The sequence below is a fragment of the Ambystoma mexicanum genome, chromosome 1p (assembly GCF_040938575.1).
Source record: "Ambystoma mexicanum isolate Mex_15411 chromosome 1p, UKY_AmexF1_1, whole genome shotgun sequence".
Classification (NCBI taxonomy): domain Eukaryota; kingdom Metazoa; phylum Chordata; class Amphibia; order Caudata; family Ambystomatidae; genus Ambystoma; species Ambystoma mexicanum.
Window position 1 is genome coordinate 1,370,972,004 of NC_090921.1, and position 22,096 is coordinate 1,370,994,099.

General features: G+C 44.9%; 1 protein-coding gene across 3 annotated transcripts in view; it reads left to right on the forward strand.

Annotated features, from left to right (window-relative positions):
* Window positions 1-22,096, forward strand: part of N4BP1 (NEDD4 binding protein 1) — a 510,620-nt gene that overhangs the window by 47,605 nt on the left and 440,919 nt on the right. For 2 of the 3 annotated variants that reach the window (XM_069607045.1, XM_069607047.1), the window contains exon 2: window positions 17,075-19,092. In XM_069607045.1, the coding sequence (XP_069463146.1) occupies window positions 17,075-19,092 (2,018 nt within the window). Of the gene's footprint in view, window positions 1-11,193; window positions 11,283-17,074; window positions 19,093-22,096 lie in introns of those variants that run through there. The other variant, XM_069607046.1, reaches the window with a different exon arrangement.

Sequence of the window (22,096 nt, forward strand, 5' to 3'; positions counted from 1 at the left end):
ACTTCCCCTGTAGACTCATGGATGGCTGTCACTGTTTGTAACGGTGGAAATTTTGAATTGTGCACTGGCACGAACTGGGGGGTGGGCAGTGTGGAAGAATTATTGGGGGAAACCTAGTGGTGAATGATGGATTTATTGAACAATTAAGAAAATGCAGCAGTAACTTTTGATCTGGGCACCAGAGAGGCACATTTGCTTTCACGATATGACTGGAGGTTTGCACCCCACTGGCAATTGATGGTTTATGGCCAAGAGGGACCAAAGACATGCTACAGAATTTTGGGAAGAGGCTAGCGATTGTGTGCGGAGGGGGAGACAAGAGAAGTGTTAGTTTGAGTGAAGGCTGATCAACTTTCTTCCGAATGTAACCTGTTTTTCGAGGAATGTGGTTTTGAGCTCTATTAAATGCCAATCAAGTGTTTTTTTTTAAAAAAAGTGCCCAGTGACAGAGTAAGTCTGTTGCGAAAGATGGCAGCAGAATCACTTTCGTTTTTTAGAGGTGCAAGGGCTGAATAGGTGGTTTAGCCACTAGTCATCCTTGTACTGCTGCAGGGTGGATGTCATTTAGTCACAATGACATTGTGGGCCAGATCTGCATCCATAACCGAAAACCTGGTCATGTTGCAACCATACTTCGTCTCCATATGTCAAGTAGGTACCATGTATTCTTTGCTTGTATCCCCACAGTACCCCCGCATCATCTGGGTACCTTTCCACCATAATGGAAGCCAACATGCAGAATCTTGAAAGCCAGTTGGTTATTCTCTTTTCTAACCTTTTGATCTCTCATCTTATCTTGTTCCTTCTTGAATACCTATTAAATCACGGCCTTCCTGCTCGAATTCCAACAATGTGAATATATCTACCAATTATTTCTCCCATATCTTTCACATGCTGCGTAATGTGCCACAGCATTCCCTTCCACCATTGAGTTGACATCCATGTTATTCTGGGGTTTCATGCATTACCATTCCCAGTCACAAGCTGCTGTCCCTTAGCACCCCAATCCTGTAAACTGCATGAAAATACCTTTGTCTGATGTCATGCCTGCGAGCCAGCCTCAAGCGCTGGTGTTGGCTCAGGGTTACTAGCTCAGTAACAATGACACCCCTTGCCATCCTGGAGCTGCCGCCATAGGTTTAAGTGCCAGTGATCCCTCTGGATTTGGTGTGGAAGCCTTCGTACTATCATTTTATTCTTTTCACCGCCTCCTCACGCTGCTTTTAAGGCTGCAGCCTTCATTGTTGCTGTAGTCTTCCTTTTGGTTGCCGGCTCTTCTGAGGGGCATCCTTCCACAACTGCCAGCTAAGCTAATGTCTCCTCTGATAGTGATGGGAACAGAAGTGGTGTTTCATACAGCTGCTGAGATATGCTTTCATTTTCTACCTCTGATTCAGTGGCTAATTGTGTAAGCCAGTTAGTACCAGGCTTTTCTATCACTGCTCTGGCCAGAGCAACGTTAGACTAGGTGCTCCAGATCCTTCTTAGCCATTCTTAAAATGTCCTGCTGCCGCTTGATCAGACACTAATTGCTAGCATCACCATGCACCATTGGCTTGGTCGCTTTCGACTTTCACTAGGCCTTCTAGCCCCTTAGTTTACACCCTGCTCTGGGATTTTCTCAGACTTAATATCGGTCTCATTTATAGGTTTGCCCTGGCTCACGTGGGGTCGGCAACTAGCATTCTGATAACCTTCACTGCTTCTGGATTAGCGGTTCTTGTAGTACTCTCCCTCCCATCCCCCAGGTTTTCTGCTGCACGTGTCCACCTCCTACTTTTGTCATGCCCATATCGCGCACATGATGCTCTCTGGTACTCTCATGGTAGGGATGGTGGCTCTGGTGGCGGCAGACTGCTTTCTGGCATTCTCAGTCAGTGGCCTTCTCTGTGGGCCGCTGGTACCTCTTTTCTCTGGTTTCCTCCAGCAGTGGCACTCGTGGGCTTGCTGGTGTTTCTCTGGCATCCTCCAGTGGCAGCCTTCTCCTGGGTTTGCTGGTATCTTTTCTGGCTTTCTCCGACAGCAACATTCTTGTAGGCTCGCCGGTTTCTCTCCTATCAGCATCTCTTGGGAGGAGCTACGTGATCCGACCGCAGCTGAATGTCCTGCGGTCGGAAAGTTTGCATGAGAAAGGTGCGAACTACCAAACGTTTGCACCTTTCTCATGCGAACACACGTACACGCCCATGACACACCCCCACCGACACCCCCAACATAAACAAACCCCACTTACCTTCTTCACACTGGGTCCCTGCGGTGCCAGTTCCCTTTCACTTCTTTTTTATTTTTTTATTTATTTTTTTATTTTAACATTTGGTGGTCGAACCTTTGGTGGTAACATTTTTAGAACTTTTGGTTCATGCAAACCATTATGTTCGAAAGGTACAAACAACTCTCGGAAAGTGAGTGGAAAACTTTGTTTTTGCAGCCTTCCTGGGCTCCGTGAAGGTCTGCAGGCTTCTCGGCCACCACATACACTCTGTGGTCCCACCTCCAGGCAGCACAAGTTCTGCGCGATAATGGCGGTGTCCGCTCTGCCAGTCTCCACCGCCAGATGATTGACTCTAGGTCAGCTGGCCTCTCTCTCTCCAGGTGAGGATTGAAAGGTCTGTATATGGGTCTTTGTACTGAGTGACGATGTTCTGTTGATTGCAGGATTTTATAGACCGTCGTGAGACAGGGTAGTTTTACCCTACTGATGTAGGGTTTCCTATCAGCATTGTTAGATAGGAAAAAAGGCTTTATCATTTTGACAATTTCTTCTGCACCCATATAGGCAGAGAACCCCTTGATTTGGATGAGATTTTAATAGACTGTGAGTCCTTGTTCCCTAAGGGGTAGTCGCACTCTCTGGGATCCTGCTTGCACCCTCGGGAGCAAGAAACTCTTTATTCTCAATGGGGGTGGCTCCCCATGGGAAGAAGGGACGACAAACCCTAGATTTGTTACATTATTCAGTCCATCTTCAGTAGTCTCGAACACTGGATGACAGCTAGGCTTCAACTCTGAGAAAACGGAACGTTTCCGTTTCCTCAGCAACTTTCTTACCACTTACTATTCTAAGATACCAAGAGATACGCCTTGAGGTCTTCCTATTTGCCCCTCTAACAAAGTAGAAACCTTAAGTTTCATATTTGATTCAGCCCGGTCTATGAAACCTCAAAAACTCTATTGTTATCTCAGCAAATTTGTATTTGATTTTCTTATGCCAATTACGGCCCCTATTATCGGAGACTAATTGTGCAACTATAACCAGTTATATAATCTAGTCCAAGATAGACTCTCTACTCTTTATCCTCTCACCCCTAAGTATCTAATTCACTTGCTACAATCACTCAAATAAAGCAGCTAGGATAGTGACCAATACCCTAACTCACACATAAGCCCTGTTCTTTGGCAACTTCACGGCTCCCTGTTGTCTCGCATCAAATTTAAACTTTTATGTTGGCGCGTAAATCCACCTATGGGCTACTGCCACTGTACATCAAACATTGCCTAAAATTATTTCCCAACGTTTGTATTCTCAAGTCTATTGCATCCAAACTATTCAATATGCCGAGCATCAAACAAGCATTTGGCTCGGGCAGAGATTGTTCTTACACTGCTATAAAACTTTGAAATGCTTTCAAATCCTCCACCCATCATATAGAACATCTTCAGTTTAGGAACACTGTTAACGCTCTTCTCTTATCATTCATTTCACAAGCTTTATTCAGCAATTTGTTTTCAGATTCAAACACATAATGAAAACACAACATATACCTAAACGGGTACAAGATGAAAACTTGTGGAATATAAAAGCAGAAATGAACAAAGTATGGCAATGTACAAGAATCGAAAAGGAATTAAACATTCCTTTACTTATAGCGTCCATCCTTCTTAGAGGTATCGCATATTAGTAAAGTGCTATGTGCATAATCAATTTTTCATGCTTGTTGACCTATTAATTTTTTTACGGCTCTTGACCCTTTCCAAACATAAAAATCGATAGACAGATACTATAAATCTTATGGCACCAAGATATAGCTGTTAGTAGACAGACATTGAATTGAAGTAACACAATACATAGTATTAATACTTTTAGGGCTTTTACAGAAAGAGATGGCATCACCAACACTACGTATGCGTGCAGTTTTAACTAGCGGAAGAAAATGCAAAACTCGCATTCCTTCAAACATTTTCAGAATAACTGTGCATTATTGTCTCATAGTATCCACATGCTGGGCATGTAGCCGACGAATGTCCACTCTAATTTATCATGTATGTAGCTACTTTCAATGTATTGAGCCGGAATTCAATATACAGTGCCTGTGCATAACTTGATTGGATTTAGTCAAGGTATTCTTTGAAGCCTGGTCTTGTTTGAATGTTAAATGCATTAGCCCAGTGCGCAATTTGGAACACCCTTCGTTCAGTCTGTCCCAAGAGAGCGACTTCATTGCCCTTTTAACCTTACATTTATAATCTCTAGACAATGCTGTTGGGTCATTCCATGCTGAAGCCCGATTTAATGCAAGTAGGTCATTCTTAACGCGGGTAACCCACGGTAGGGGACAACCGCCTGAGATGCTTAAGACATGCTCAAGGGCTTCCCTGTGTTTGCCCAATTCAGGTGTTGTCCAGCATCTTACCCAGTAATTGACAGGTTTGCTTGCTCCTTAATTGATATGCCACATTCGATAAGTAAGGGGGCATTGGGAGTGCTCACCATCAATCTCAGCATTGATTGGAGGAATTTATTCTCGGCTATGATATGGCATTTATAACGCGCCTGTACACAAGTGTTTCAAGGCGTGACGAGGCATGGGAGGGGAACGGATGGAAGACTGAGACAACGATCTTACAAGGCCAGGTGACATTGAGATCGCGTGAGTGTAGGGGAGGTGTGGGGGAAGGGGAAAAGTGTGAGGGGGCGGGGAAGTGCAGTATGTAGGATAAAAAGTAAATAAATTGAAACAATAAATAGGAACAATAAATAAGTGCGGCCAGCTGGTGGCAGGTGCAAGGTTACGTGCCGACATTGGTTGTCCAGTGCTGGTGGAGGACTGCAGGGATACAGAACCAGCCCCAGAGTGCAGTGGTTGCAAGGGGGTAATGCAGGTGTGCAACTGGTGGGGATGGGCCCTGGGCCTGGGATCAGAGGGTAGCCAGGTGACCAGTGCAGTTTCAGTTTCCGCGAGGAGTTCAGCGGAGGAGAGGAAGCAGAGGCAGACGAAGGACTTGAGGTGCTTCCGGAACCGGAGATGGTTCTCCTCAATTTTCAGAGAGGCAAGGAGGCTGTTCCAGAGGGAGGCCCCAACCGAAGAAAGAGATCTACCACCAACTCGTTGCTTGGAGAAGCGACTGACCCTGAGGGAGTTGGAGGTGGATGAGCGAAGAGCTTGAGAAGGAAGATATTTAGGAAGAGGGAGTTGAGGTATTCAGGCCCCAGAAGGCCTTGTGGACAATGCAGAGGGTTTTGAATTGGATCCTCGCAGCCACTGGGAGTCAGTGTAGAGATTTCAGTCCTGGAGAGATACAATCCCTGCGTTTGAAGCCAAGGACAAGTCGTCCTGTTCTGGATGAGTTGCAGAGGCCGGAGAGTAGAAGCTGGCAGATTTAGAAAGAGGCTGTTGCAGTAGTCCAGCCTAGAGAGAACCGGAGCTCTGGAGACAGTGAGCTTCTGGGGGAAGGAGTGAGCTTCTGGGGGAAGGAGAAGAAAGGAAGAATACCTCCTGAGGAGGTGTAGCTGGTAGTGTGACTTCTTAGAGACGTCAGAGATGTGAGGAGAGAAGGAGAAGGAGAGTGTGGAGTCGAAGATGACCGAGGTCTTAGCCTCACAGGTGGGAGCAGGAAGAGGGCCAAGAGAGGCCGGCTACAGAGTGACAGGAAAGGAGGGAGCGGGTGTGCCTATGAGGAGAATCTCAGTGTTAATGGCATTAAGGCAGAGATCATTGGCGACACATCACTCCTGGATAGCAGACAGTCAGAGATGAGAGAAGAGGCGGCTGAAGGGATCCTGAAAATGAGTTGAGTCAACCGCATAGCAATGAAAGTTGGGGCAGAGAGCCGTAATGCAGTGGGCATGAAGTGCCAGGTATTGATTGAACAGCCAGGGAGCGAGGTTAGACCCCTGCGGAACACCACAGGTAGAGAGTGAGATAGAGGAGAGGAAGGTCCCCAGTTGAACCCGGGAGGGTCGATCGGAGAGGAAAGCAGTCAGCCAAGCCAAGGCCTGATCAGTGATACCCATGTTATCCTGGAGACGGTGGAGCAGGATGTCGTGGTTGACCGTGTCAAAGGCAGAACAGAGATAAAGTAGATGAGGACACGGGGGGTGTTGGAATCAAGTTTGGAGAGCAGGTCTTCGCGGAGGTTCACAAGAGCAGTTTCCGTGCTTCTGGCAGCTCTGAAGCCAGACTGATGGTCATGGCGATAACCAACAGATTCAGTGTGTAGATTAAGCTGGGAGATGGCCAACTTTTCCAGGAAAATGGCCAATAATCCACTGTTGACATAGCCCCAGATTTCTGCACCATATAAGGCCGAAGACAAAGCTTGCATCTTATAAATCTGATGGGCGTTGTTAGGAAAGATTTCTTAATGGTGGGTAATTTTCCTTCCATGTGGCAACCCCTAAACTTTTTGCTGTTGTTTTCACCAGGATCTAGACTTTGCCAGAGAAGTGCAGCCTTCTGCTGCACTCCTCTGGGCTTTCGCTCCATTCTTACTGGGAAACTGACATGCCCTGAAGACAGTCAGTACCGGGAAACGTTGTTTCTTTATCATGTTGCAGCTTTCGCGCAACATAGCATAAGAGGGCACTGTAAGCTAAGTTACTGCTCTCTTGGGTCGCTAGTCTTCTACAGGCCCTAGATACTCTCTTTGGATTGTAAATGAACTGTGCAAGTGAATCACGGACGGGATTGGTGGCAGCGATCGTTTTTTTGTGTTTTTGAGCTCCTTTTGGCGTTTTAAGCGCGTTTCTTACGCTTAGCCTAAAATGGTGGCCTGGCTTCCAAAATGATAAACGTAAAGTGTGTCAGCGAAAAAGACATTAATCTTGACATTGTGTTGCAGGCGACAGATGACATCAAGGCGTCTGCAAAAAGTTGTCCTATCAGGATGGAATGTTGTTCGGCGTGGCGTAATGAGCACACCAAAAACTAACTAAACAATGTTAGCGTCTTGAAATTGCATACATCCATGCCCCCGGGATTTCAATGAATCTCTGAAATCATTGATTAATGTCTTTTTCGCCTTGTTTATCCTTATTCAGTTCTACTTCATAGAGAACTGGTTTTGCTGGCCTACATTTATTTCTCAGGATTTACATTCGGGAAAAGGTGACCAGCATTCAAGGTTGAGATAATGGCAAAATTATGGATTCAGCCTGCACAAATCTTTACAGCTGAACGCATTATCGCCTTACACATGCAGTTTTCCACATTATAAAATCCTAAGGCATACATCTGATGGGAGTGCACCGTCCTGAAGAAGATGGGCATCAATTGTGAATTAGCTTAGATGCCTTGTACCATCGAAACTACTGTCTATTTACATGTCGGACCCAGTGTATTCAATAGGTCATGACAGTATAGTAGTTGACGCACGGCACCCCTTCTTTTTTCTGTTGGTCTTAACTTCAGAAGTAACCAACATTATTTTGTCTAGTAAGCTACGGTGGTTCTTATATTGTTAAATGTGGCCGTATCCTCTGACCGCCAGCTGGATGATCCCCTTCAACCGACATGACGTTCAGACTGCTTGGCTACATCAAGTTAGCGTTGACTGAATTATCAGTCTTGTTTTTAGAAAAGTACTGTGTTTTTCAATTTTCTAATTAAATGGTATTATTCAGATCATGAGCTCGAAACATGATTCAATATGTATATTTTAAACATATAATGAAATACAAATAAAACATTTATGGTTTCTAAATTTCTTTGCTCTTGGTATGGTTTGATCTGTGGTTCTGAATTTGGGTGCCCCCCTCCTAGTTCCATAGACGGGTTCCTCCATAACTTGTTTTTTTCCGCTGACACACTTTACGTTTATTATTGTTGTTACTTCCTCTTTGTCAGCGAAGTAGAGGTTCTCCCATCTCCTGTTTCACCTGGCTTCCAAAATGGCCAGACCACGAGGCTCTTTGTCCTGTCCGCTGACCGTCTTGCCCCCTTCACCTCCCCCTAGGTCGAGCCGACCCGGGGCCTTCCTTATTTGGGCATGTACTTTCCCGCGAAACACAGATGCTTTCGTGGGCTTCTACAGGCCTTGTGTGTGCCTCCAGGATGGGGGCTGGGATGTCTGGTCCCAATACACATCCTGGGCGCCAGAGAGTCTAGGATGGTGTGAATGCCTGGGACCCCGTGGTCCGTGATAGGTCCACATATGGTGTGAGTGTTTTATGAGCGGATCTCCCATTGAGTCCCCTCCGTTTTGGCGCAAAGGGAACCGTGGATAAGAGGGGGCTGGAAACGCCACTACCATGTCGATCTCCTGAGTTCTCATGAACAAAGGAATACAGGAGCCAAGTATCCTGCAATCACGAGGCTGAACCGAGGAATCGCTGGTGACCCGCTGAAGGACTGCTCCTCTGCACTGCTGTCGCTTTGTGAAACCCTTTCTACCTCGGATCGAACGAGAAGGCCTGTACTGGTACTTCGACCCTTGGAATAGTGGGGACAACTATTCTCGGCATCTTCACCATCTCCTGCACGTAAGCCTTCGGAAGTGTCTCTGGGCCATCCAGCAGACTGACCAGCCTACCCAGGAGTCTTGCTCTGTAACCGCCGTCAGGTTGTGTTGTATTAAGAGTCCTTGTCACTCTCACACGATTCGTACACTTGGCATTCCCAGGTCTGAAGTGAGTAGTGTACCTTGGGCTGAAATACACATGGCCGCTCCGTTGCCCTGCTGTGGTAACAAACTGTGCGGGTTCACTGCGTTTGGGACATTCTCAAATTCTGCTGCTGCGGAATCTACACGACGCCGAGACGTCCCCTGCTCGTACCTGAACCTGCCAGCACTGAAACTGACGCGGAGAAGCCGGGGTCTGCCTGCATCGGGGACCGGTGAGTAGCATCGCTAGGAACTGGTCACCCTCCTGCAGTAGCCCATCGCTTTTCCCCGCTGTGTCTAACAGCACGCCTTTCCGTACTCACGCTCTGCTTCTGCCCCCAGTGGAGGCTGCGCTTGAGTCACGGAGCTCTGTTCATCTTCATTTGTTCATCGAACTAAACTGCCTGATTCCCTCGAAGAGACTCCCCTTTTGCCCGTTGGCACCAGCGTGTGCAGGTACTTTTGAGCACAAGGGTCCACTCTTCGTAGGGCTTGGACTTCCTTTTAGTTAGGTGCCTCTGAAGGCGGACTGGGTCTAATTATTATTCGCACTGCCTGTTTTTCTCCCCATCTAGGTGGTCTACACATTTCGTGCGTCTAACTCGTTAGACTCGTTTGTATTTGTATATATATTGTATTGGATTGGTATGTGTTGGTTTACTTGAGTTTTATTGTGATTTCTCGCTACGGTCAATGTTACAAAGGCCTTGTAATAAATGTGTCTATATTTCTAATATAACACCTGCTTGGAGTAATTTGTAAGTGTCCTTGCTTTGTGTGCTCATTGCGGGCTTTCAGTCACCCTCAGCCCTCTTGAGACCTAGTCTTGACCGGCGCGATCGCTACCCTGATTGGTCTGGCTTGTCCAGAGGTTACCCTGTTCCAAGAAACTAGGCTGGCCTTCTGAACCTCTGCCCCTCCAGGACAGAGTTCAGAAATCCATCTCAACAGGCGTCACCCCCTGCCCCCATCACCACCGTCTCCATCATGACGTGCATGAAATTTAATAATGCCTCTGTTTTTCTCTGGGGTGGTCAATGATTTGGTCATCTGAGTGGACCAAGAACCCTGAGAATCTGACTCCAAGATAGTCTTTGGCCATCAATCTCGACCCATAATTTGTGACGTTTAGACTGTTTTAGTACAAAAACCATCATCTTAGTCTTGCTTTTGTTAAACTCTAATCCCAACTGTTGACATTTGGTAAAGCAATTTAGGGAGCTTCTCAAACCCGTTGGGGATGTGGCCAACAATACAGCGTCAACTGTGAAGATAACGCTGGAAAGACGGCTTGTCCCATTCTAGGTGGATCAAATACGTTTGTGATACAATTATCTACCAATTTGACAACCACTTTGTTAATAAAGAGGCAAAAGAGGAGTGGGGCAAGGACACGCCCCTGCCTCACTTCTCTTTCAACCCTGAAGGACCTTGTTACTCCCCCGGCCACTCATAAACACCAAAGGGATTACGGCCCTGTTTGCTGAGTATATTTGTCGAATAACATTGGTTGGGTGGTTCGGGGATAATCCTCTTTTCCGCTACTTGCCAGCGTTGTCCTGAGGACTGCATCGAATGTGGTCCCTAAATCAACGAAGACCGCAAAGACCTTGACTTTTCTGATTACTGTGTATTTCTGCAAAATGAGTAATAGGCGAAAATATTGGTATAGGGTACTCACTGCAGATCTAAACCGCACCTGAAGATGGTTAATTAGGTCTTTTTCTATAACCCACTCTTGAAAATGTTCCAAGATCGCCCTGGCAAAGATCTTCCCCATCCCGTCCAATTACGAGATGGGTCAATAATTACCAGTGTCTTCTCTATCTCCCTTTTTTATATATTGGTACCAGCTATGCTTCTTTCTATGAATCAGACACCATTTTTAGCAATCACTGCACCAAACAATCGCCACTAGACAGGTGTCCACACAGAGGGCTCATCCTTGTGCAAGACGGATGGTATCCTAGCAGGCACGGAGACTTTTCACCACTTTGAATTATGTATAGCCTTTCCAACTTTGGTTTATGAGAGGGAAAAGTTATCAATACCAGACCCTCGGATTTTCCTCTCAGTTTTCTTCGTCCTCTACTTCCCCAGTTAGCAGATTCTGGCAAGGTCCATGTAACTCTGCGAAGTGAGTGTGGTATCACAAAAACAACGGTTTTGTAGGACAAAAGTGACTCAAATGTAATCTAGATTTTAAAAAATGGTTTTTGGACCACTCGAAGCAGAGTGGAGAGGGATGGGGGGGGCAGGGAAGTTGGGCCGGGGATGAACACCCAACTTGGCGTGCCTGTATCTAAGGAAAACACCCTGTCCTTAACTGGAGTGTCTGTCCCTAGGTGACGTGTGTGGTGGCGTCTGTCTAGCAGAGAATAGAAAGGAGGGCTGCCCCTGGACTATTCTGCTGGTGACTAACGTATTCAGTTTGAAGGACCACTCGCGCACGAAAAGCTAAGGTATTTATTGAATCTTCAATCTTGTAGACTGTCTTCGATACTGTAGGCAGACCCAATTTCGTTTTTTTAACAGCGAAGTGCAGAACTTTTATTGGATTCTGTGGCTGCCTGGGTGTAATTGGAAAGACCTGAGAGCAGGTCAACTGTGTGTCTTCCTTCTTCTGTGTTCACTAGTTTATTCTTGCCCATAGGTCGCATAAGAAGGAGCAACTAACAGTTTGATGATTGGAAAAGCCTGGGAACAGGTACAAGTAAAAAAGGCTGGGGGGACCTGGGGGTGTAAAAGAGGCTCTTCTAAAAGTGTACACACTTTCACCATAAGTGCGCGTGAGAGCAATTGTATGAAGCAATATCAGTTTCCTCTTGTTGGGGTTATTTGTGTTGGGTCATGAGAGCCCTCATGAACTCTGGGGTCGTTTCAAACATTAATTGTGCTTCTTTTCTAAACTTAAAGTTTGAAATATATATTATACATTTGCACTGATCATAATGATCAGCAGCACCACTTCTAGAAATCAGAACCTGGAGACACATGGAATTCACGGAGTAGCTCAGAGAGAGGGATTATGGCCTGGCTCCAAGGGCCAAACGTAAGCAAAGCCAGAAAATGGCCTGACGGCTTGAAATGTAGTATTTTGCAAATCCTAGAAGTGACAGATGAGACGCAGCCATTTCCATTAATCCTTCACATGCTCCCGATCAAATATGAAAGGTGCAGCGTCCGGTGTCGATACTCAGTGCCTCAAACACCCCAGGAACACATATGTGAGAACAAGAAAACATCCACCTTATAACCCTGGCATCTGTCCATTGGTAACCATCATACCCAAAACTCATTTCCTTTTCCCCCCCAGAAAAGTGTAAAATGAGACCTGTTTGGTTTTTTTTTTTTTTTTTGGGATAAAGAGCCGCAGATTTATTCCACAAGAACACCAAACAAAAATCACACTGCACACATTTGTGGAAAATGACTCCTAAGATGCGACGACTGCTCCGTGTCCAAAAAAGGACCGCTTCCCCCTTTTCTTCCCCAAGTGTTCCGAGTAGGCCCAACTCTCCCAACCTTTGCGTCCGAGCCTCTCCTGCCCCTGCAGGTGCTCCTGGGCGGGGAGAGTGCCGTTTCCTTGGGGGAAGCTGAGCCTTAGTTGTTCCTCCCCAACGCCCCTGCCGCTTAGGCTCCCAAGGGGTACTGGGTCTAAGAAGAGCGAAGACCCTTCTTGCTTTCTCCTGGCTCCTCCAGAGTCTGTCTCATGCGTTTATCCGGCCAAACACCGCCACATCGCCTCGTCGTCCTGCGACGTCGACGACCAGGCATGTCTGCTTGTCTTGTTCGTAGGGTTGGTGGGTGGGAACGAAAAACACCTTCGCGAATATTCCCGGGTGCGAGTCCTCTGCGACGAGTCTGGATGCTGCTTCCTTTGCAGATCCCACTTGTTATAAAGGGGGAGACCCCTCCCACTTTCCTTTGTCTGCCCTTTCGCGGGCTTTGTTAGCGCTTTGCCGCGCTTGCCAGATTCGCGGGCTTTTCCTCCTTTTGCCGCGCTGTGCCCGGCGCCTCCCCCTTCTCCAGAGAGGGGGGAGGTCGTGTGGGAGACACTGCCTGGGTTATCGGGGGTGCCTCCTCCATTTTGTGGCGCCCTCGTCGTCACCTTCAAGACCAGCTCCTAAAAGGTACACTAAAGCCAAGCACTGTGTCGCAGTGTCTAATTGTACATAATTAACAGCTGCCTCTTTGTAGAATCGTTTCCTTACTTAGCACAACAGATGAATATTGGGAAGGGCACCCAACATCAGCTGCACAACGGAACTCTGAGAACTCATTTCTCCTGCATCTTTGTGACAGTATTTTACATGCTACACATCTCTTTCACGCTTTGCGCGGACTCCCGCTAAGCACAATATCAGCATCTTACCGCTGAACAGTCTTGTCTACACCATTTTAAACTTTGCATCACCCTTCTATTCTCTGCGTATCTCACAATTCGCCTTTATGTTTTGCCCCTGCACGGTTTTTCTCTCTGCATAGTTTAAGCATATCCACATTATCACCTTCTGCATGTTCACCCTGTCTTGCCACCAGCCTTTCAACCACCTTACCCCTTGTACTATCTCGACCTGTAAAGCCCCTCATCTTCCACGTTCTAACTCTACCCCCTCACACCTTTGTAATATTTCACTCTATTAGGCCATCCCTCTCACTGCAAATGCATGCAATTCCTTTCTACAATATATTGACGTGGCTTTTTCAGGTTATACACCCTAACATTGGGCAATCGCTTAACAAAAGCAAAAATACACCAATAATTTATTGGTGTTTCAGAGTGAATCGTCCTCTATTGATCGCTCGGGTTCTGCGCATATGCGCATCCACAACAAAGGAGAATAGATTTTGCTGAAGCCACTGAACTAATTACATGCTGGTGGTATTTTATTTTTTTATTTTTTTTATTTATTTATTTATATATATTTTTTTTTTACTATTACACACATCCCGAAAACATGCATCATAAGGCATTTCAAATTTAAACAGAAAACGTTGGCTCAAGAAACAACGAATATGTTTAAGCACTCTTAATCTCGTAACATGTATTTGGGCTACTCTTGGAAACGGCACACTGGGAAAGAAAAGTATGAACACAGCTAAAGACATCGATTTTCATTGAATGCAAGGTAAACCTCATTCAGCCCCGTGTGCCTCTGTTGCTAGAAGGCTATTGATAATAGAAGAAAGTCTGCATATGACCGAGAAACGCTCCCAGGATGCTCCTGATATTCTTTTGTGGCACTTCTGCAATGCATGATGTAGGCCAACAAGCAGTGATGTCAATTGTAGGCTCCCAGTTCCACAGAAGGAGTTCCTTGATCACCAATGTTCACCTGCAACTGGTGTAGCCCCCTTTTCAAGCCGACCCTTTCTTTGAACTCTTAGCGAGGTTCTTTCCTCTGCAGTAGTGCTGAAGCCCTCCTTCCCACATTGCAATCTCTACCGCAACACTACAATTTGAAATATGAGGCAGCGCAGGGCCAGCCTTGGCGGCGGCAGCACCCTGGACAGTGAAATGAAAAATTTGGTACGCGCCTCTGGTCAATTCCGGGAGGGGGTGGGGTGGATTTGATTACTTATTTATTATTATTTTTAAATCTCCCTGCTTCGGCGCCGAAATGTTAAACACTGGAATAGGGTGCTGATGAGGTGGGGCTTGTGGTTTGGGTAGGCACTTAACTACGGGATGGTCCAAAGTGAGTGCTTTGATCCGATGTGGCCGTAGTCCTACTGAGAAGATGGGACAAACCAGAATTTTTTTTTAAAATTTGGGCTATTAGGTGGCTATAAGCTGAAACTATTGCATTGGAGTACAGGGAAGAGGGAATGGATATGAAAAGGGGGACACAGCTTGTGGGTGTTTGGTTATTTACCCACCCTTTCACGGCACATGGCTATTCTCACCCAAGCAGGAGCTAAATGCACCTCCAGGTTAGTCAGCAGTAACTAGGAGCATACTTACACTAAGATGCAAAGCTATCCTTTTGTCCATTATTTATGACCCCTTATGCTTTCATTGTCGTTTAGATGTGTTTGGGTGTTTTATTTTTGATAGATTGCCCCAAATGCACATATTTTACTTGTTCGGCATCAGTTGACCAGAGGAACCGAAAGTAGCTCCTGGTAGCAGTTGATGTCCATCTAACCAGCCTCTTCCAGGACCTATACAGAAGCTAAATGGCTCCCCTCAATTTCGAACTCGGCAGTCTGCTGAGAGTTAATAGCTTAAATGCAGCTGTAAAAGGCTAGTGGTTTAATAATAATGCCTTGACCAATAGCGACATCAGCCGCTTGATTAATATCTCTTCTATGCACTGAAATCCTGTGAAAAACCAGCAACGACAAAGCCAACATTTTTGGCTTGAGGTATTAGTTCTGCATTTGCTATGTACTGACCACATATGCTCAGGTAATTATTCTATTTTCCAGTTATTATGATCTTATGGCCAGGTAGTACCATTATCAGTTCCTAGCAAATGCCTATCCCATAGCTACACAAAAGCCCAAACTGTGAGCTTTACTAATGCGTGTTTTCTTTGCACTTGTGATACTCATCACTGCATGCTCCTTTTTTTTAAAAACCCTGCATTAAACTACAAGGCTGCCACTGGGGCAGTATTCCATTTACCAGCCCACAATAGTACATTCAAAGAGGTTTTCGACCATAGAAACATTTGGGTAAATTAAAATGCATCCAATTTTTTAAAAGCTGTTTTGGTGACAAATCTCGCACGAGTTAATAGATCAGCGAAAGCCCGGTTTACAAATGCATATCGGGAAGCAGTTGCGATTTTTTTTTCTCTGCCTTGGTTGTCTTATGTCTCCATCCAGAAGGTAACTTTAGGATCCCATCGGATTTGCCGACCCGCCGGTATTTAACATTCTTCTCTTGGTCTCTAGGGAAGAGCATGAAACCTCAGGGATTTCCATCGTATCAAAGCCCAGCGATGCGGTCCCAGCAACCCTCCACTTTGACCTCCTCACGCTCACCAGACTCGCCCCAATAGCAGAAGACAATCTCATGGAGGGTTGAGTGGGTGCCACAGGGGATGACTTGCAAGCCCCCAATATTTGGGGTACATTAAAGGGGTGGATTGCTGCAGTGCTTGCAGTCCCGGAGAGTAAACCGGTCTGGCCGGGGCTAGCCTCTCAAAGAAAGGGTCCCATTGCTCTTGGTGCACCTTTGAACCATGAGTCTCTAAGCTACCTTGTAAATGAATCATGCGATCCATATCAAAAGTGTCAGAACTGTTTTATTGGGTCATCGGCAGTAAAACTGTGCCGTTCCTCTGGAAACCTACATGTTATGAATGTGTAAATCTGAAGTGAGCTGGACTCCCTTTATAAGGGGCAGGCACTTGTCTAGATCTGCCGCATTCCATTCTCGCAAGGTAAGAAAAGCAATAGTTTCTTTCAGAACTCTGTGTCCTGCTCGTTTGTGATGCCCTGCGCAATAGTCCAAGATGCCCCTCCACACTGCTCGTGTGACTGCTGGAAAGTAGCACTCTGCACACCAAGGCAAGGGTTCTGCACCCACTCCTTTACCATCAGTTTCCGATTTTTCAGTATTCCGGCTAACCACACCCTAATGCAGAAGCATCGAAACTCAGTTTAGAGAGCAAATAAAAGTAGATCTAGTTTAACAAAGTCCACTGTGCAGTAATTGAGTAATGCAAAACCATATTCCCGCTTTAGAGGCAAGCATACATTGTTTCAAGATGGATTTTTCTACCTAAGCACACCAGTGTGGGATAATATGCCCTACTAGTCTAAACTAATACAACAGACTCAATATATCGGTTTGTGTTTTCAGTCTGCAACAATTACTGTTTTTGTGTTTCTCATATTTAGAACTTATTTTCTTCTTCTGCCATGCTAGCTTAGGGTGAAACTCTGGACGCTCTGTGCCTGAAACAAAGCTGTGCTTAAAACAAAGATCTCTGCAATACCAGGGAGAGCTCCAGATTACATTCCAAGCCAACAGACTGCATTCCTCATAAATGACTATTTTTTCTATCGTCCGCCTCATGCTTCCCCCACCATACCCGAACCCAGTGGTTTGTAACCCTTTTAACTCTTCCCTTCCCACCCCCCAGCCCAGGCACCGCTTTGACCATATATATTTTTTTCTCTTCCAGATTAACCACTTCTATAACTGCCTATGTAATGTTGAAAATAAAATTAGTTTTTTTTACCGTTTGTGGGTTTAGAAGATATTAAAACTGCATTTGTTTTGTCTCCTTTCCAGGAATATATTAAAGGCCTTTGCGAACCTGCACTCCAGCGTAATTTAACGTATCCAAAGGAAATGCACTGCATATTTGCTGGTGCGAAAAATGTCTTTCTTGATGGCATCATTTATGATACATGTGCTGATGTGTCGGTGTCTGAACTTGGTAACCTTAGCATAAATGGAAGTGAGGAAGCTGTTGTTCTGGCTCAGAGTCGCATCCAACAGTTTGTTCATCTCTTTGAGAGCAATTTGAGTTTACCAAGCACAATTGAATCATCAGTGAAGCGAACATTTAAATGCTTTGTTGAAACGCATGCTGATAAATATACAATGGATCTTTTACTTTTGCCCAGCTCGTTAAAGGAGGAACTTTTCAATCTTACAAGTCACACAATGTCTTTGGAACCTGAAGATGTTACTGATTCTTCAGACCTTGAAATAGTCCAGCACAGCTGTACCCAAAATGCTAGACTGAAACAGGACGAGCAGTCCTCCTTGGAAGACAAGCGAAACAAAGCAGGTACCCCAGTGTCAGAGCTAACAAAGAAAATGGACACTGTCCTTTCTGATTCAGCACAAAATAAAATTGCTTCTGTAAATGACGTGGTTCCAATTCAAGAGTCTGGTGTCCCCAGAGAAAGGTCCTCTTGTAAAAGGCGCTGCTCAGATTTTGAAGAAAGACTGACCAAGAAACAATTTTCTTTTGAAAATGAGAATGAGGACTCGAGAGAATCTTTTGGTGCAGTCACAGTAGTGGATGTTGTTGACCTGCTTTCTGACAGCTGCACTGACCTGGACGATTCAGTCATCTTTGTAAAGGATTATGATGTCACTGAAGAAGGGGAATACAATATTCTTGTGAACTTCTTCAAGACCATGGGTTATTCCAAAGAAATAGTAGAAAAGGTCATTGGAGAGTTTGGACAGTCTGAGGAACCCCTCAAGCTCCTTGATGAAATTGAAAAAGAGCACAAAAAGGTACAAGAGACAAAAGCAGCAGTGTCCTGCATAACTGGCTCCTCTAATGTTTTGCGGAATATCGGTGCAAACATGAATATGTCACACACAGGAAATAATTCAGCAATTGTCAATACAGAAAAAAGCAAACGAGATCAACTGGGTTATCCCACAGGGAAATTGGAACCTGATGTCATGCATGAAGTAATTGATTGCCAGCCAATCAACCCGAAGACCTCAAAGAGAACTGTAAGAGTGGCAACCAATTTCTCTGTTAGTTCTGCTTCCACAATTACCAACTCTCTCTGCCAGACAGACTGCACTGGGAAAAATGATTCACTTGAGGTTGATGGTAGTTTACATTCTAATTTTAGTGTACAAGAATTGGTGAAGAAAGACATGTTTAAAGATTCTGACATTATAGCAAGAGGTAGTTCAAGCCCCCCTCTGCAAGATACTGCTGTGACCAAAACAATCACTTTGAGAAAGAAATCGCCAGAGCCATTTAACCCGCAGAATAATGGACTGACTCGCCAGCAGCTAAACTGTAATAATCCAAGTTCCTTGCATACAAAAGCTAGTCCAACAAAATGTCTTCCTAATCCTACTCCAGTGAATCAAAAATCTACTTTTCTACCTGAAAATGCAAATAGCGGAAAGAAAAAAACAGATTCTTCAGCCACTAGAAGTCAAAGGTTTAATGTGGTTGCACCTACTATACATCTTGAAAGACAAAATCGTGTTGACCCTTCAGGCACTGAGAGTCAAAGTTGCCCTTTAACCACCCCATATGTTGGTATGGTAAGACCAAATGCTCTTGATCCCTCGGGGAGTCAAGTATTTTATCCGTATGTGCCTGAGGTAAATACTGATCGTTCCTTTCCTGGAGGTGAGCAATTTCCCATACCTCCTCCTACAGAAACAGTTGCAGGATCTAAAGCTACAGATCCTTCAGTCACCGGCAGCCAAAGATTTTTTAACATCATAAAAGTCCCCTACAAGCTGGAATTGCAAAATGAACCTGGGAAATCGGATTTGAAACACATAATTATAGATGGAAGCAATGTTGCAATGCGGTAAGCATGTTCTTTATTGTTACAAATCTTTATTTTAATAGTTGTTTTTTTGACGAATGGCTTTCTGCATGAATCATTTGCAACTATGTAGCTTGGTGCAGTGAGAAAAGTGAAGCCAATGCTTTTTACCAAAGAAATGTCAACAAACCACCCTCGCAACATTTTTTTTAATTTGAAATATCTGGGAGTAAACACTTTATGCTTCATGCCTGTCGGCAAAGGTTTGTTATATTTTTTGACTGATATACCTTAAGTTTACTATACAAATTGAGCTCAAGTTTCCAAGCACCAAGAAGTTACCAGTGAGTGTAATGTATTGATGCTATTTCAAAACTGAACTAAATTTGAATCTTTCACTTGCTCTTTCTTTCAAGTTCAAACAATGAATACCCAGAAGGTTATTCATAAACCCGAAACTACATGATCCTTGGATTTTAGTCCGATGGAAAGGTATACTTAAAACAAATCGAAAACTAAATTTAAGCATATGTATGAAATTTATTTTTTCAGAAGTTTTGCTAAGTGTTTACTGAATTGTAGTGCCTACTTCAATTAATCACCTTTAATTACAAATCTAGATGTGTAATACTGCAGGGCCTGTGCATGTGGACAAAATTACTTTGTCGTACTTGGTATCTGACTACAATTGATCCAAACAATCATTCTATGAAGACTAAACATATGTTAATACAAGTAAGGCATGAATTTCTTAATTACATTCTTTTCTCTAGTGCTTTTGTATTTTTGCTGTGGCTCGCCCGATCCATGTGTCACGTCAAATATTGTAACCATCAGCAGATGCAGCAATACGTCACACAAAATTAATTTACATAATCGTGCATTCTCCACAAATTGTAAACTACCCAATCCACTTGTATTCCCCCTTTTTTACTAATGCTTCAGCAGAAAGCAATGATTTTCTTAAACTAGGATTGAGCCTCTCGCAAGAAGTAAAAGGGACGAAACCCCTCCCAAAAATTTGAAACAATAGAGAATTGGTTATATACCCAGATGAAAAAGGAGGGGCCATAGTCCTACAAAAGATTGTTCCTTCAAATTGAAATTAAAAATTAGGTTGGTACACTGAAGGAGATTGGTTTTCATTCAGCTCAGGAATGTGGTATTTTTTTTGGTGGCCAAAGCAACTTCCTAGAACAGGCATTTTCTACACCAGCTACAAAATGCCCCAAAAGCCATCTTATTACAACAAGCAAGACTTTTTTGGCACCTTATATCAAAATATGCCGACCATGTTATAAGCAGCACCTACACAATATGAAATTGTATGTCAGACAATACACCTATGTAACGTTGTGGCTGACCTTGTATGTAACAAATCAGTATATTACAGGTTTAAAGATTGTATCTTTATTCCTAGGATTCCGCGAAATGGGACAAAAAGACCATCCATGAGCACATAACGAAATATCACTACACTAGATGAAGATATTTGCTTGTCCCATACGTGGTGCACAGATGTCAAATTAACGTTTTTCAGGTTCAAATCACAATTCTACACGCAAATAGAAGGTACAGCTTTGGGGCAAGTGGTACCTGGCTGTTTTCCTCATTGTTTGGCAAGGACAACTATTTGAACAGTTTTTATGGTTGCAGCGTAGCAGCGCAGAGAGAATTTTGAAAAAGAGGCAGACAACTTGTAGAAAAAACAAAAAGGGGCATCCGATGAAGGTAATCTGAGTGCCAATAAAAGAGCTATTTATAAAATGCTGGCTCTCCTAGGGGGATAGAACAAATAAACAAAAGATCTTCTTAGTTTTGTGGCCACATACACTCCTCGTTCACATAAAAAGAAAAATCATTGTGAAGAATTGGCATATTATGGAGAAAGGTCCCCTTATGCTTCCATTGGCCAACATTTGTGTGTTAAACACTACCTCAGCCCTTATTCTGCTCGACCTCTCCGCAGTCTTTGACACAGTTAGCCACGACACCCTGACCGAAAGACTAGAAGACATAGGCATAACAGACACAGCACTACGCTGGACCAAATCATTCCTAACAGACAGAAAAGAAACCGTATGGATCAAACCTTTCAAATCCACTCCACGAGTTACCGACTGTGGAGTGCCACACGGATCCTCACTATCTCCACTATATTTCAACATCTATCAGACTCTGGTCATCAGAATCTTCAAAAAATACATTACTACAGGTTACAACTACGCAGATGACACTCAGATCATCTACAAAATCAAAGACACCGATGCTGACCAACCCTAATCGACTGTCTAAAAGAAGTCTTCAACTGGATGGATGCCAACAACCTGAAAATCAGTCCAGGAAAGACAGAAATCATGATTGTATCCAAAGACCAAGAGAACAAAACCACCATCCCGTGGCCTATGGAAATGGGAAACACACCAACACCATCGAAGGTAGTAGAAATCCGGGAGTCCTAATGGACAACACCCTAACCCTGGAACCACAAATAAATTCAACAGTGAAGAAATGGGGGGTCGTGGCCAGCAGCCATCCGATGAGGACGTGAGCCCGTGCTGCTCCCGCGCCACTGGCCTTATCCTGCTAAAATATATATCCGAGCTGAACCCTGAAATACTCCAGCGGTGTGTGAGACTCTCCTGCACCGAATCGCGGTGCTCCGACGCAAATCCGTAAAAGGAATCGCCGTCCAGATCGAGTGGAAGTTGCAGGAACCGTGACAAGTGCTGAGCCCAAGATGGCCGCCATAACTGCGAGCGCGCACTTACTGTCGGCCGGCGGCCGGGGCACGCTCCACCGGGCTCTGCAGTGAACATCCTGACCGCGGTGGCGGGGCGTTGCAGTGGTCGCAGGTCCAGCCCACCTGGCGAGAACCCCTTCGAACCGGGGGCCTGAAGAGGGCCCGGAGTGGGAAGCTTGGCATGTCAGTGTTGGCGCGGAAGAAGACGCACGGCGCACCAGCTGGTGATCCGACTGGCGCGCCCCCTACAACCGGAGACGTGGACCCGCTACTCGAGGCCTGGAACATCCGGCGATGTGGTAA